Genomic DNA, 13,333 nt, shown 5'->3' with positions numbered 1-13,333 from the left:
ACTGCAGCTGGCTGAGCTGAGGGGTGTACCCAGAGGGCTGTACGACGGTCCGGTCTGCGAGGTGTCGGTCACACCTAAAGCCATGACTCCTGCATCCTCTGCCAAGACCTCACCTGCCAAGCAGCCCAACCAGCCCGTCCGTAACCTGCATCAGTCTGGATTCAGCCTATCGGGTCAGTGCAGACGTCATTGTTTCCTTGTTGCTACTCCTTTATGACTTAATTCTGACAACACATTTTCTATTACGTATACCCAAAATCAGGCAAAGTCATTGAGGCCTGTTCATTTCAGTATGAATGTCTTCTGAACAGTGAGCATTTTTTTCACTGTTTAATAAAATAAGTTATGGAATCAAGTTGCAGGTCCTCTCAAAAGTAGAGAAATACATTTTCACTCATCTATAGATACATAGCTAGTAAAAAACCTTTAATATAAGGCTTATATGTACAAAGCATTAAATCTTCTGTATTGGAGGAGGTGTATTTCTCTACTCTTGAGTAGTGCTTCTGCTTGATGCCTTAAACATCCATGAATTGAGTTAAGCTATGCTCAGGTCACCATAAAGAGCAGCATTCATGACACTGGTCAAAGGGCCTGGTCACGGCAGCATAGTTAGTGAAAGTGTGGACCAAATTCAGTTCATTTGAGCAGAGTCAGTGCAAACAAACAGACTCTCTCATGGCACAGTAATGTGAGATCCATCCAACTTTGACAACTGAATTCACATTGTTGACCACACAAACAGTTTTTATGCCACTGTGCCGGCGACAACGTGCGTGCTGGACTCCAAGATGGCATCAGTTCATTACAATGAAAGCTGCTCGCACGGCGCATACTCCAAAAAAGTTTTTGGTTTGTGCAGCCCACTGCGTAAGTCCGTTGAAAGTCCATTGAAAAAAGAAGAATGGTAGAAAATAGACGTAAAAAAAATAGACTAGCAGATTATTTTCTTACAGTACGGTAGATAAGCGAACAAGGATTCTGAAAGTTAGCCTTCGTGTTTCACATGACTGTTGTCTTGCAGGTTGCTGTGGTCCACAAGGGAGGAAGCTATTGTTTTAGCTAAGGCTGTTTCACACACTGTCTTTCAGTGAATTGGTTTTGTGGTGAGATCATGATGTGTTGTGCAACCGTGCGCTCTGATATGTGTTCTGTTTTTAGTTATCAAGCTGGCTAATTTGGGTCACAAGCAAGCTAACGAGCATCTGTTACCGCCTTTGATTGCAACAACAAAATATTTTTTCTCTTCTGGTACAGTTGACAACAGGAAAATCCCCAGTCGGAAAAAATAATAAAATGACCCCCAATAAACTGTTATCTTTGTATTTTTGCAGAAAATAAACACAACCTTGAATAGCCAGCTTTCCTCTTGATCTCACAGGCGCTCAGATTGACGACAACGTTCCCCGCCGGAACACCCAGCGCATCGTGGCGCCACCAGGTGGCAGGGCCAACATCACCAGCCTGGGTTAGAGCTCCGGCCGTGGCCGCCGAGGAGGACAAGAAGATCCGAGGAGGGACGGCCGACAGGGGCTGAGGGGTCAAGAAACCACGTCATGACATCGGGAGCAGAACCCTCCACAGCACCTGACTGGGCTCTCCGTCAGCCTCGATCTTTCACCTCCTCCTTCGCTGCGTTTCCCACTCTCCTCCTCCCCAAACCCTGATCCTAGAGGACACAGTCAGAAACAAAAACCATAAAAAAAAGGTCTGCCTCATATGATGAAAAAAGAGAAAAAAATGAAAAAAATGAAAACACTCCTTATTTGAGCACTTTTGACGACATTGTTTAGTTTTTTTATACCGTACTTTCTCCCTGCCATGTATCCTTTTGATATTTGTTTTACTATTGTTTTCATAGAGGGATCAAGCGAGGCTAAACTGAATTGAAGCAGTTAAGAAAAGAGGATCATTTTCATGCAGGATGACCGTTGTGTTTTCATTCTCTCTTTTCATTTCTGGGAGTAGTTTGAATGGTACAAACCATTACTGTTTTTCTTGCTTTTCTTAGATAGGCCAAATAGTAGGTTGCTTGAAATTGAACAGTCTTTATTTAGCAGACAAGAATCTAACGCGTCCTTCAAGCTGTTGATTATCTGTGATTTATATTATGTTGCATTTCAATTGCTTCACTGTCCAGTACTATCAATATCCAACTGATTATTCACAATGAGGACGGCCTTAAGATTTGAAAAATTGATCTTGTATTAGGGTTATTAACTCTTCCTGCACTGGCTTTCGCCTCATGTTTTCCCACCTGTGGCTCAGGTGCATGAGTGAAAAAACGTATTCCACATTTGGCAGCTGCCTTACAGCTTGTGATTCTTGTGAAGCAGGAGGAACCTTGGCAGGTAGTAAGTAGAGCTTTATGCCTCATCTCGGAGCACTAGAGCGTCGTTGAGTGTGAGAATTGAAGGAAAGATTTAGAGAGGGGAGAGAAAGTTGTATTCGCTGTCGCTTCAACCTCAACCTTTCCTTGCCTTATTGTTTCTCAATGCCGTCCTTTTAGAGAACTTTAAGTAGTGCACGGAAGGTGCCATTCACTATGCAGCTACAATTTGCCCAGCTTGTTTGCATTCCAGTGAATCATAAAGGTCCAAATTTTTGATTGACAGCTGTCCAACCGTCCATCACCAACCAGTGCATTCACATACAGAATGTTTCTCCTCCTCCTCCTCCTCCTCCTCCAGATGTGACTGTTTTATACTCATCAGAATCCCTCTTTCTGTTCTACTCTTTATGTGCCTGAACCCACAGAAGTTGTACTGATAGTTTGATTTTTCTTGTTTTGTTATTCTTATTGAGGTAAGTGAAGGATGTAAGATAAAAAGATGTAAAATAGCCAGGATTAACCGATTCAAAGGTGCCAGATTTTGTGCTTTCACGGGGCCTATTCTGTTGGTAGAGCCCCTGTAAAGACGAAAAATGCTCGATATCTTGAAATGTTCTAATGTTTTAGAGTTTTTAACTTGTTGTCAAACTGCTTTTTAGTGTCATTCTGTAACTAGGTGCCTAAGGGCTGAGCACTATTGATTTACGCTTGAAAGTAGACATGAGCTAATGTACTTCTGACTAGTGTGCAGTGTTGATGTGTGAGGGATGGGACACGCACAGCAGGCTCCTGTACAGCACACCTTACTGTTGTGAACGTGACGTCGCTCCGGGCCGTGCTGAGCGCTCATATGTTTCTTTTTTTCTTCTTCTTCTTTTTTTTTTTGCATGATCTGGTTTCCATTAGGCCAAGCAACTGTTTCCTGTGTTCTTATGTCAACGAGGTCTTGGGTCCAGCTACATACATGTAGATGAAGACTAGCCTGTGCTTTAGACTGGTCTTAAATTCTTCTAGTCTGATGAAGACCTACTCCTTCATAGACCTACTTGCTGCAACACTTGAGAGATAGCTTTAGCTTTAGTGAATAATTGGACACATTAAACTGTGTCACAAGTCTTGGGTTTGTCATTTGATGAAGTCATTTGAACTAGAAATGGCCCCTTACTTGCTCACACATATGAATATATTCGCAAACATACATAATGTAGATATTGAAACTTACACCACCTCTGTGTTTGTGCTTTCAACCCCAGTTTTTCAGGCCCCCTCCCCTCTGATCTAGCTGCAGGCCTATAGAAGGCAAAGGCTGTCAGCATTACCAATGGGATACATTAAAAGAATCCAAAACATGTCTCTGAAGCATTCGAAGGTGAGACATAAACATTGTATTTATACGTATTTGAGCTTCCCTCCATTCTCACTGACACAGTCTTCACTCTTACTCACCACCACCACACTAAAGAGCATGTGGGTGAAGGGAGGTGTAGTCCTCAGTACAGTGTGGCTCTTGTGAGAGGAATAGTATGCTTCTTGTATTCTTGTGTTTTCTGTGTCACTCCTTCCTCTCAGTTCGTCTCTATCTGTCTTTCATTCTTCTCCCCCCTCCCTCCCTCCATGGCTCATTTGTTGTTTCTGGCTGTTGCCGTGGAGACAGACCCCTCCGCTCTCACAGGGTTCTGCTTTTTGTTTGTCATGGCAACGCTTGTCAGATTGGAGGTTGCCATTGGCAACCTGTCCTGACCTGGTGCTATTTAGTACAGCTTTGCGCCTGCACACACACACACACACACACACACACACACACACACGTTTTTATAATTATTCTGTGACAGTGCTGCACCATTTCTACATGATCCTGTACTGAGTTGTGTGGAATCCAGAGTCCTTTGCTGCTGAAAAGAATCTATTAGAGTCCAAAGCACACCACAGAATACTGTAGAACACACACACACACACACACACACACACACACACACACACACACACACACACACACACACACACACACACACACACACAGACTCACATTCATGTCCTGCAGACTTACCCTAACCCTAACGTTAAGTGCTGATCCAAAAATCAGCTTTTTCACACTTGGGGACACGGCTTTTGTCCCCATTTGGACAAGCCGTCCCCAATTAACTGGTCTTTAGTCTGAAATGTGTCCCCAGAAGTAGCCCATGCCAGAAACACACACATCAGACAGCCGTTGCTGTGATGCAGCACCCATGCCTGAAGAATTGACTTGGATATTAAATACCAGCTGTCAATGCTGGCATCCTCGCCGTGTCCCATGCCTCCTCGATTTACACACACTAAAACACACACTTATACTCCTTCAATGCTCTGTCAGCTTGGATGCTTTTCTATGCCATATTATGCTAATGATATATGAGTGATATGTATGTACGCAACGTGCTGCAGACTGAGAGGAGCTTCCTTCTGTTCTGAGGTTGTCGATGCTGTTGAACACCTTATTGCCCCCTGCACCCTTCCGTCCCTCTCTGTAAGCCTTTCCCCTTCGTGAAAGTGAAACTGTGTGATGGTATTTGTCTTGGTGGCTGTGGGGTTTCTGGGATGCTTACTCAATATGGAAAAAGTGTCAAATCCCATGGAAGGTAATGTAAAAAAAAAAAAAAAAAAGAGGAAAAAAAAAAGAAAACCAAGGACTTCAAAGAATTAAAAAATGAGGGAAAAAGGAATGAAATCTGTTTCTTTTGTTTGCCGACTTTCATGTTTTATGTTAGAAGCTGTCTGCAAGTCATTAAATATAGACTGAAAATGAAACAAGCACAAAACAGACAAACTCTTGGAGGACATCTGTAGTAAACTACCTCAAACAAAATCCACCACCTTTTAGAATGACTTCTTCCTTAGTTTTGCCTGTAGATGGTATCAATGATGCATCAGACAAGATAACTGGGACACCCAGAGGTCCCAGTTCTATCACAACCAGTTTGGACCATGTACTTGTTCAAGGAAGTGTGGTGTAGTGGAGTGTTTAGAGGTGTTCAGCACATGTACAGATGAATGTTTTAACACCAAGTCCTCAATGTGAAGTGAGTGTACTGACTCATCATTTATTACACTGACTGAATCTGTAGGTGTTTGCGCTGGATTTCCACTTTCTGGTGAGTGACAACACAAATATCAGCTCAAATATTAGTGTTTTTCTTCATGGTTGAAACAGCATCTCTGTAGCAAATAGGTGGTTGCAAAACTAACCTGAAGAACACTGCTTATAAGGTTTAAGGCCTTAGTATGCTTCAAAGGAACTAGGTTGTCCAACTGGACGTAAAGGCAAACTCTAGTAAGACTAGAAGCTAGTAGAAACTCTGCACACACACCTGGCCAGTTGCTGTGTGAAGCATCCAGAGAGGGCACATCATTTGGAGCATGCTGAGGCCTTTATTTTTGCTCTGAACTGAAGGAAGTGCTTTGAACTAGCAGCAAACAACTAACTAGAGAACGGATGACTGTGCAAGGTAACACAATTGCTAAGATTAGAAAAAAAAATGAACTACAGAGTTCAATAACAATGAATCTTTCAACACTGTTGAATGGTAAGTTCCACCTCTGGTGCAGTTGGCAGCATGGTAGCTGGGTGGTTACACTGCCATCTCATGACTGAGACTTTCTGCGTGCAGGCTTTATGTTCTCTTAGTGCTCCAGTGTTTTTTCCTTTGACAGCCTAAGACATCGAGGTTAGCTGACCTGGAAAGGCTGAATTGCATGTAGGTGTGAATGTGTCCACGTCTGTAATAGAGCCTGCCTTATGCATGCTGGGATAGTTTCCAGATTGACAGAATAACCAGGTCACAAAAGACTGGTTAGTTTAACAAGCATAGTTCAGCAGTGTGGTAACATCAGACATCATGAACGTCTTGGTTACTGCATAATGCATGCAGTAAATCCCTCCTAAGAAGATGCACTATATGTTTCTACACTAGGTGGCAGTGCTGTCATCTGGTTCACTCACCACTTCCTCTGCCCCTGTCTTGTGGGATTTCCTTATTATTTAACTAGTTACATGGTCTGTGGCATATCTTCTGCTGCTTTTGTTATGACTCGTGTTAGTGCATTAATTGACTAAATAATAAGATACACTAATCAATTACAGTCATATTCATGTTAGACTGACACTGAAATTGGCCAGAATTAAAATGTCGGATTTGTAAGTGGTAATCAACTATCTACCTGCCAGGCCTGTTCCCAACAGCATTAAAGTGGAAATCCACAATTTCCTGCACTGTAATGAATCAAAACTATTTCCAACATAAAAGCGTTCTTTGACTTCAGAGGCACTTTCATGTTCCTTCCTCAGAGGCACATGAAAAATTGTGAGAAAAGATGATAAAGTATAGACTGAGTGAATGAACTGTTTGAGATTTCAATGAATTGTTTAATTTGTTTTTTCTCATTTGCCAAGGATTTTCTCTTTGGGTTTAATCCTTGCTTGCTTTTAAAAAGGAAAGTGGTGAAAAAAAGCCAAACTCCAGAGAGATCAGTCTTATTTGTCATCCGTGAAATTACTAAATATGATGTTTATTATCACATTTATCAGGTGTGTTCTCTGCCCACAAGTAGATTTTCACAAAGAGGATCCTGTGTTTGTGCTTCACAGGAGCTACAGCATATTTCAGTCCTTCTTGTTCACAGTAATGCCATATAGAGCCCTCTAGTGGCTGCTCCAGGTCTAGTCAGGGATTTGCATGATATAATAAGGTGCACATGTTGCAAGTCAAAGCTTTTTTCCACACTGTTTCTATCATCTGGCTATCATCTGAAAGGCTTCCATCCATCCTCCCATTTTCTATACACACTTACCCTGCTCATGGGGGGGCTGAAGCCTCTGCACAGAAAGGCCCCTGCCAGCTCAGGTTTGAACTGCAGTCTAAAAAAAGATATAGCAGAGGACTCTTGCATGGCTGATCACATCTGCTATGAATTACATTCAAGTGCAACTGCAGGGATTTATGAGGAAATGTAGCTGCTAATGCATGTGGAAATTATGGTATGGTCACCCTGACTCTGGTTTGAGTATGAAGGGTGGTTATAAAGAGTCAGCAGTTTGGTCATTTTGGGAGAATGCTATCAGATTTGCGGTTGTTACAATAGATTCAGTTCATGCTTTCAGTGTAGATTAAAAGAAAAGAAAGTTCTTAAACCACTCAAGCAGCATAATCCACTTCATCTGTTCAATATAAATCTGGCTGAATACACTGGTTTTGTTTCCACTGTCATGACGGCATGACGGTAGGGATTACGCTGATTTTTGCCTAAATTAAATGGCCTCCTTTGCTGTGCAAACACTAATCTTGTGAGGGCGATAAATAAACTGTGAAGACAGTTACTGGTCTTTGACTTTTTTTTTAGGGCACATTGGATCAAAACAAACTGATCCACAGTGTTCACTAAATTAATGAGATATTCTGATTTTAAATATATTAATGTATTAAAATCAAGGTTAAGCCTTTACATACCTACCGGCCTGATAACCGGTGTTCTTGAGAAAAGTTTCTACAGTTTAATCCAAGCCTCCCACATTATTTTAAGCTTTCGTGGGCCCTCAACATTGTTTTGTTTACATAAAATTTTCCACTGTTGGTAAAAGTTTGCTAGTTTGCCAATGTTTTCTTCTTTTTCCCTTTGATTTTCCAAGGTCTGAAAAGGTCTGCTTGAAGTGTAAACCTTTTTGACACAATGTCAAGGTTGACATGAGCTTTATATATAAATCTGCTACGGTTACGTTATTTCAATATTTATTTAAGTGCAACACTTAAGCTGTCCTGATTCTGTGCACACAATAAAATAGAATAGGACAACCCACCAGACAAGTGCACAGACCTTTGGACAAGTGTACTGACCTTTTCAAGCTCAGGCTAGCTTTTAGAAATGAGCACCAAAATGACTTGCGCTTTATTTGGTGCTTGAGGTCAAACCATGGCTACAGTACAGACCACAGGATCATTCTTTACCTCCACAAGCTTTTATGAGAGGACCATCGCTTCGCTGCTGAAGAAACTCCAAACCTACGAGTCCATCTCACAGCTCAGTTACTGTGAAATGTCATTTCAAATTTGACAGGGACAGAATTTGAGGCAAAATAAAGGGATTTTGTGCCCAGGCACTACATGAATATCCAAAATGTAGAAGCTATTCTAACGAACGATCGAGGGCAACTTGAATGAACCAGGGAAGAGAACTCAGTGTGCCAGATGGCAGCTGACTGCTTTTAAAACAAATGTTCAGTGGCATGAGTATCAAATGCATCTTACATGGTATTACTTCTTTCCTACACGCAGAGGCTTTAAGTCTTTTCTAATTAATTTGCATTCACGGCTGTCAACATTCAAATGTTAGAGTTATTTCGAGTCCATGCACACACACACACACACACACACACACACACACACACACACACACACACACACACACACACACACACACACACACAATGAGCTTTAATTACTCCACATGCCAACACTGAAAGCAAGAGGTTAATTATTGTAATCGTTTATCGAGTCGGTGTGTAAAGTCGTTCAAATGCTTCTTTTTTGTTGTTTTTTTGGAGAATTTTTATTGTGTGCTTTAATTTGCAGTTTGATGTTGTGACATTTCGGAACCTAAAAAGCTGTTAAATCCTGTTTACATGCCAACACATAACCGGCGTTTTCAGAAATCTCCACTTTGGCCGGAGTTTTTAAAAATGATCGTTTTCGGTGAAAAAAATCTCTGTTTGCGTGTAAACGAGAGGCCAAACCGTATGAAAACATATGCGTTTTCCCTAAGTGTAAACGTAGCCAGAGTAACGAAGATGCATTTGACCACAGTTATACGAATATTTTTAAAGTCTACATCAACAGTATCAAATAGCAGACAAGAACATTCTGAGTATGTGTGGTGAGCTTATCTTCCTTTGGCAGCCGTAACTTAAAAACACAAACAATAATAGCCAATTATTCATTATTTGTAGATAATTTACACCTTTCTGGTACACAGCTTGTAGTGCTAATCAAACATAAACTAAAGAGGAGTCCACCATTGTTGTTGTTGTTGTCAGGCTCATTACACAAAGAAATAAGCATGCATGAATTAAGGTGATGTCATCATTGTTTGCCAAAGGCTCTGTTTTACATGCGCATAAGGATACACAGAAACCACAGTTTGGAAAAATCTGCACTTGAGAAGGCATCTAAAAATCCATCTGCATGTGAACAAGAGGCCCAAAAGCAAAGGAAAACTGTTGGTTCAGCAAAATATCTGTAGACGTGTGAAAAGTGAAAGGGCCAGTGTAGATGTAACCTGATGTCAATAATCACAATCAGCCAATCTATGTTAATCCCGCTTTCATACTTAGATTTAATTATTTAGCACATTTGGCCACATGCTGAAGTGCATATCAACTACTTCAACAAAATAAAGTCATGTAGTTTATGAAAGGAGTTTGAGAAGTTGTCACTTCTCTCTTGGAACTATCCCTTTTTGGTTTCAAGTTCATTTCTGGCACGCTGTTTTTTAAGCCCAGAGTTTATGCTGGCCTCACACCAAATGACTTTCGAGCAATTTCACCGTCTCAGACAAATTTCCAGTGTGGAAATAACATCATGAGAGATTTAGAGTTGTAGGGCACTCCTGTCATCTCTTTGGTGTAAAGTGCTCATTAAAGTCAGTCTGAACTGTCTTAAGTCGACTCTTTTTCTTGTCATTGCATTAGTTTAGCTTGCTAAATTGTGCAGTCATGAAGAGCTTTACTTGCCCCACAATTCATTCATGTATCATTTCAGCTAACATGAAGCTAACTTGCTCTGTTACTACTACAACGTGACACCACTTTTCTCGGTTGTCCTCCCTCCTCTTTAAGGCTGAGGGACAGGGAAAAGGGAGGGGACCTCTATCTCACAGGGGGTCAGAAGTTGCACCCATAAGGAATAAGATGGGCCACCATGCAAACAAGTGAGTTTGCATGGTGGTTTGCATGATAAAAATTCATCCCCTGTATATGTGGCGATGTGGGAAATTCTGGTATTTTCTTGTGTACGGTGGAGAGGGGTGGGGCTTGGTTCCTGTGTGTCCTTTTTTGGCAGAGGCTGGGCGTGGTTCTCCAGGTTGCTTGGGAGCTGGTTCCAACACAGCTGGGACTCATCACAATCAAGCACAGCATTAAGACTGTGGACTGCAGAGGACTCGTTTCCAGATTGTTTCTGCTGCCTCGTGGTGGAGTTCGTGGCTTTACTAGTGCTACCTGCAAGTAGAAGTTTATAGTTAGTCTTTGTTTCTCTCATGTTGATTACCAGTGCTTGATCTTGTGTCTTTTTCTTTGTGTTCAGTGGGTTCTCCTGCACTGATCTCCAGCTCCAGCCTCTTGCCTCCACCTGCCTCAACCCTCTAGTCCACAGCCATCACCATATAGTTTCATCTGTGCCTCTAGCCGTCACGTGCCTTCAACACTGTACTCATACATGAGCTGCTCTTCACCTCAGTACCTCGTGCCTCACCTGCTATTCCTGGATTTCCCAGCTACGTGTTTCCTGCATGCCTGGAGTCTCCAGCCTACCTCCGTCCACAGCCGTTGATGACCTATCCAGGAGCCTTGACCCCCAGGCTCTCTGGACTTCAATCCATATCTCCCTTCTCCCCTTTTCCTTCATTATCAGCTCAATAAATTCCCATTTTCCCCTTGCTCCCTGTTTGTGTGTCTGCTATTGGGTCTAAATCCTGCCCTAACACCACAGTACAGTTGTCATGAATGGGGAAATTAGCTTAAACACCACTACTGTTTTTTGTACTAGTCTCTAAACATGTTTATTTCTGCTGTAAATTTGGACATTTTAAAATGGGGGTCCATGGGAATTGACTTAGTTTGGAGCCAAACCCAAGTGGCCATTCCAAGAACTGCAGTTTTTTTTGGCACTTCAGTGTTGGCTACAGCCCCAGAGGTTGCTGTTTGTGTAGAACTGAAACAATGAACTAAAAGCTGCAATTACTGATAATTATATGTAGGATTTTTATGGCATTTACTCTTTTTTCTGTGGGCAAATGTACATATACATAGCTGTTTTTCAATTCTGTACACTTTTTACCTTAGCAAAGTCCCTGCAGTGGCCTAACATAGAACAATATTAGAGTTATTCTCATTCATTTTTGTCATTTAACAATTATGTATGCAGCTGACGTCCATTAAACTGAACAAATATTTAAATCTGCTGTATACTAAGAAAATTTGAAAAACCAATTGGCCGTTGTCCAAAACTTTTCAAGCACTTGTAATGGATAATTCAGGAACCATAAAATAAAACTACCTCGTCCAATTAAATTCCTGCTGGCAGGCACTTCATGTGTTACAACATTTCATCTTAATGTTCAATGAGACAGAAGAAATTTGATTATTAATACAACACAGTGGGGAATTCTTGTAAATTAACAGCTACAGCTGGAGCTGCATTTGCAAGTAGGCTACTCCATTTAGCACAAACATCAGCTAGCGCAGACACCTGCATTATGATGCTACACCTGAAAATGTTCTGCACGTGTACTCATGCAGATGGTGTAGTTAAAAAACTGCTTTCCCACATACTCTTACAAGCTATCAATAGAATGGGACAGCTTCTCAGAGAGTCAGTATCAGTTCAAATTGATGCTCAGTCACACGGAAGAAACCCAAGAGACAACTCTGACACATAACAAAAACCCTATTCCTCTTATTGCAAATTTGAGGCCTCTTTGTCTTCCTGATGCAGTTGCAATCCTCGTCACTTGCTTTGCTTTCTGCTCAACATTGTTATTAATCATGATCGCCATTACTGTACCGACACATCGCTTTGCTAAGTCAACTGATTAGGTTAAACAGCACACATTTGTCTTTCCACATTCATTTGTCACAGCAGTGTTTGCTTTCATATGACAGCTGCTGTGACACTGTTCTCATCCTGTGCTGCTTTTTGAAAATAAGAGCTGCATGTTTAATATGAATCTGTTGCATTTATTTCCATAAATAATATTAAGAAGAACACACAAACACACACATGCTAAAAAACAACCCAAACTGCACTCAAACAAATAAACAAATACAGGTGTACACACACAGATGAATTCACCAGGGCATGGATGTGCACACACACTGAAAGCACGCAGCGGTTTGATGATTATCCCTCTGCAAGTGTCCCTCTAGCACCGTTACTGCGTTATGAATCATTAGTTTTCAAGGATTCTGTTTTTCTTTTCTTCTTGGAAGCCACAACAAGGCAGCATCTGTTGTGTAAAGCTGTGACTTCTGGCAAAACAGGAAAATGCAAGGATGGATTGTGTATGTTGGTGGTAGTAGTAGAAAATGAGTTTTCTATGTTTATACTGTCGGCGTGAAAATGTCATTATGAAGATTTGAAGGAGTTTATAAAAATGTCATTGTATTTTCTGATATGTATATATTTTTTCACCTTTAGTCATGCCTCTCGAATGAAAAGTCAACACATCTCCTTCTGCACCTTGTTGCCTAATGCAGTGTAACATTGAGCCCGTGGCTGCATAATCTGAGAAAACGAGAGCTGCATGTTATTAGTTATCCCAGACAGTTTAGTGGCCGCTGTAATGTAAAGTGTAGAAGCTTAGAGAGTTAACAAGAATTTAAACACAGACATTATCCTCTTGAACGGACACATAATGCTGCTGTTAAATAAAAAAGCCATACAGCAGTGCAGAGTACAGGAAACTCCTCTTATTGCCTAACCTTAGGTGATTGTAAAATGACAAATCATTTGTCTTCCGGAAACTCTGTCAACATCCTGCGTCTCTCAGATAAGCGTTCTCAGGTATTCATCACTGTTATGATGTCTGCAGGGTAGAAAAATGCCTTTAATCCAACAGCAAAGAAAAACAACTCTGTTTGTAACAGGAGGAAGCGAAGGATTAATAACTAAGAAGAAAAACTTCTTTAAAAAAGATAAGACCGCCATAACATGTTTGTTAAAGCTATTAGTCAATGTTCATGGCATGTTTTTTTAA

General features: G+C 41.2%; 2 protein-coding genes across 4 annotated transcripts in view; one reads left to right on the top strand and one right to left on the bottom strand.

The window, feature by feature from the left end:
• dpysl2b (dihydropyrimidinase like 2b) overlaps positions 1–5,039 on the top strand; it is a 28,852-nt gene extending 23,813 nt beyond the window's left edge. For all 3 annotated transcript variants that reach the window (XM_070988295.1, XM_070988294.1, XM_070988296.1), the window contains 2 exons: positions 8–173; positions 1,382–5,039. In XM_070988295.1, the coding sequence (XP_070844396.1) occupies positions 8–173; positions 1,382–1,473 (258 nt within the window). In that variant the 3' untranslated portion in view covers positions 1,474–5,039. The remainder of the gene's footprint in view (positions 1–7; positions 174–1,381) is intronic.
• Positions 1–13,333, bottom strand: part of barhl1b (BarH-like homeobox 1b) — a 336,897-nt gene that overhangs the window by 132,440 nt on the left and 191,124 nt on the right. The gene's annotated exons all lie outside the window — the stretch shown is intronic.

This window comes from Chaetodon trifascialis, chromosome 20 (assembly GCF_039877785.1).
Source record: "Chaetodon trifascialis isolate fChaTrf1 chromosome 20, fChaTrf1.hap1, whole genome shotgun sequence".
Classification (NCBI taxonomy): Eukaryota; Metazoa; Chordata; class Actinopteri; order Chaetodontiformes; family Chaetodontidae; genus Chaetodon; species Chaetodon trifascialis.
The sequence above is the reverse complement of the archived record's forward strand: the minus strand, read 5'-3'. Positions and strand labels throughout refer to the sequence as shown.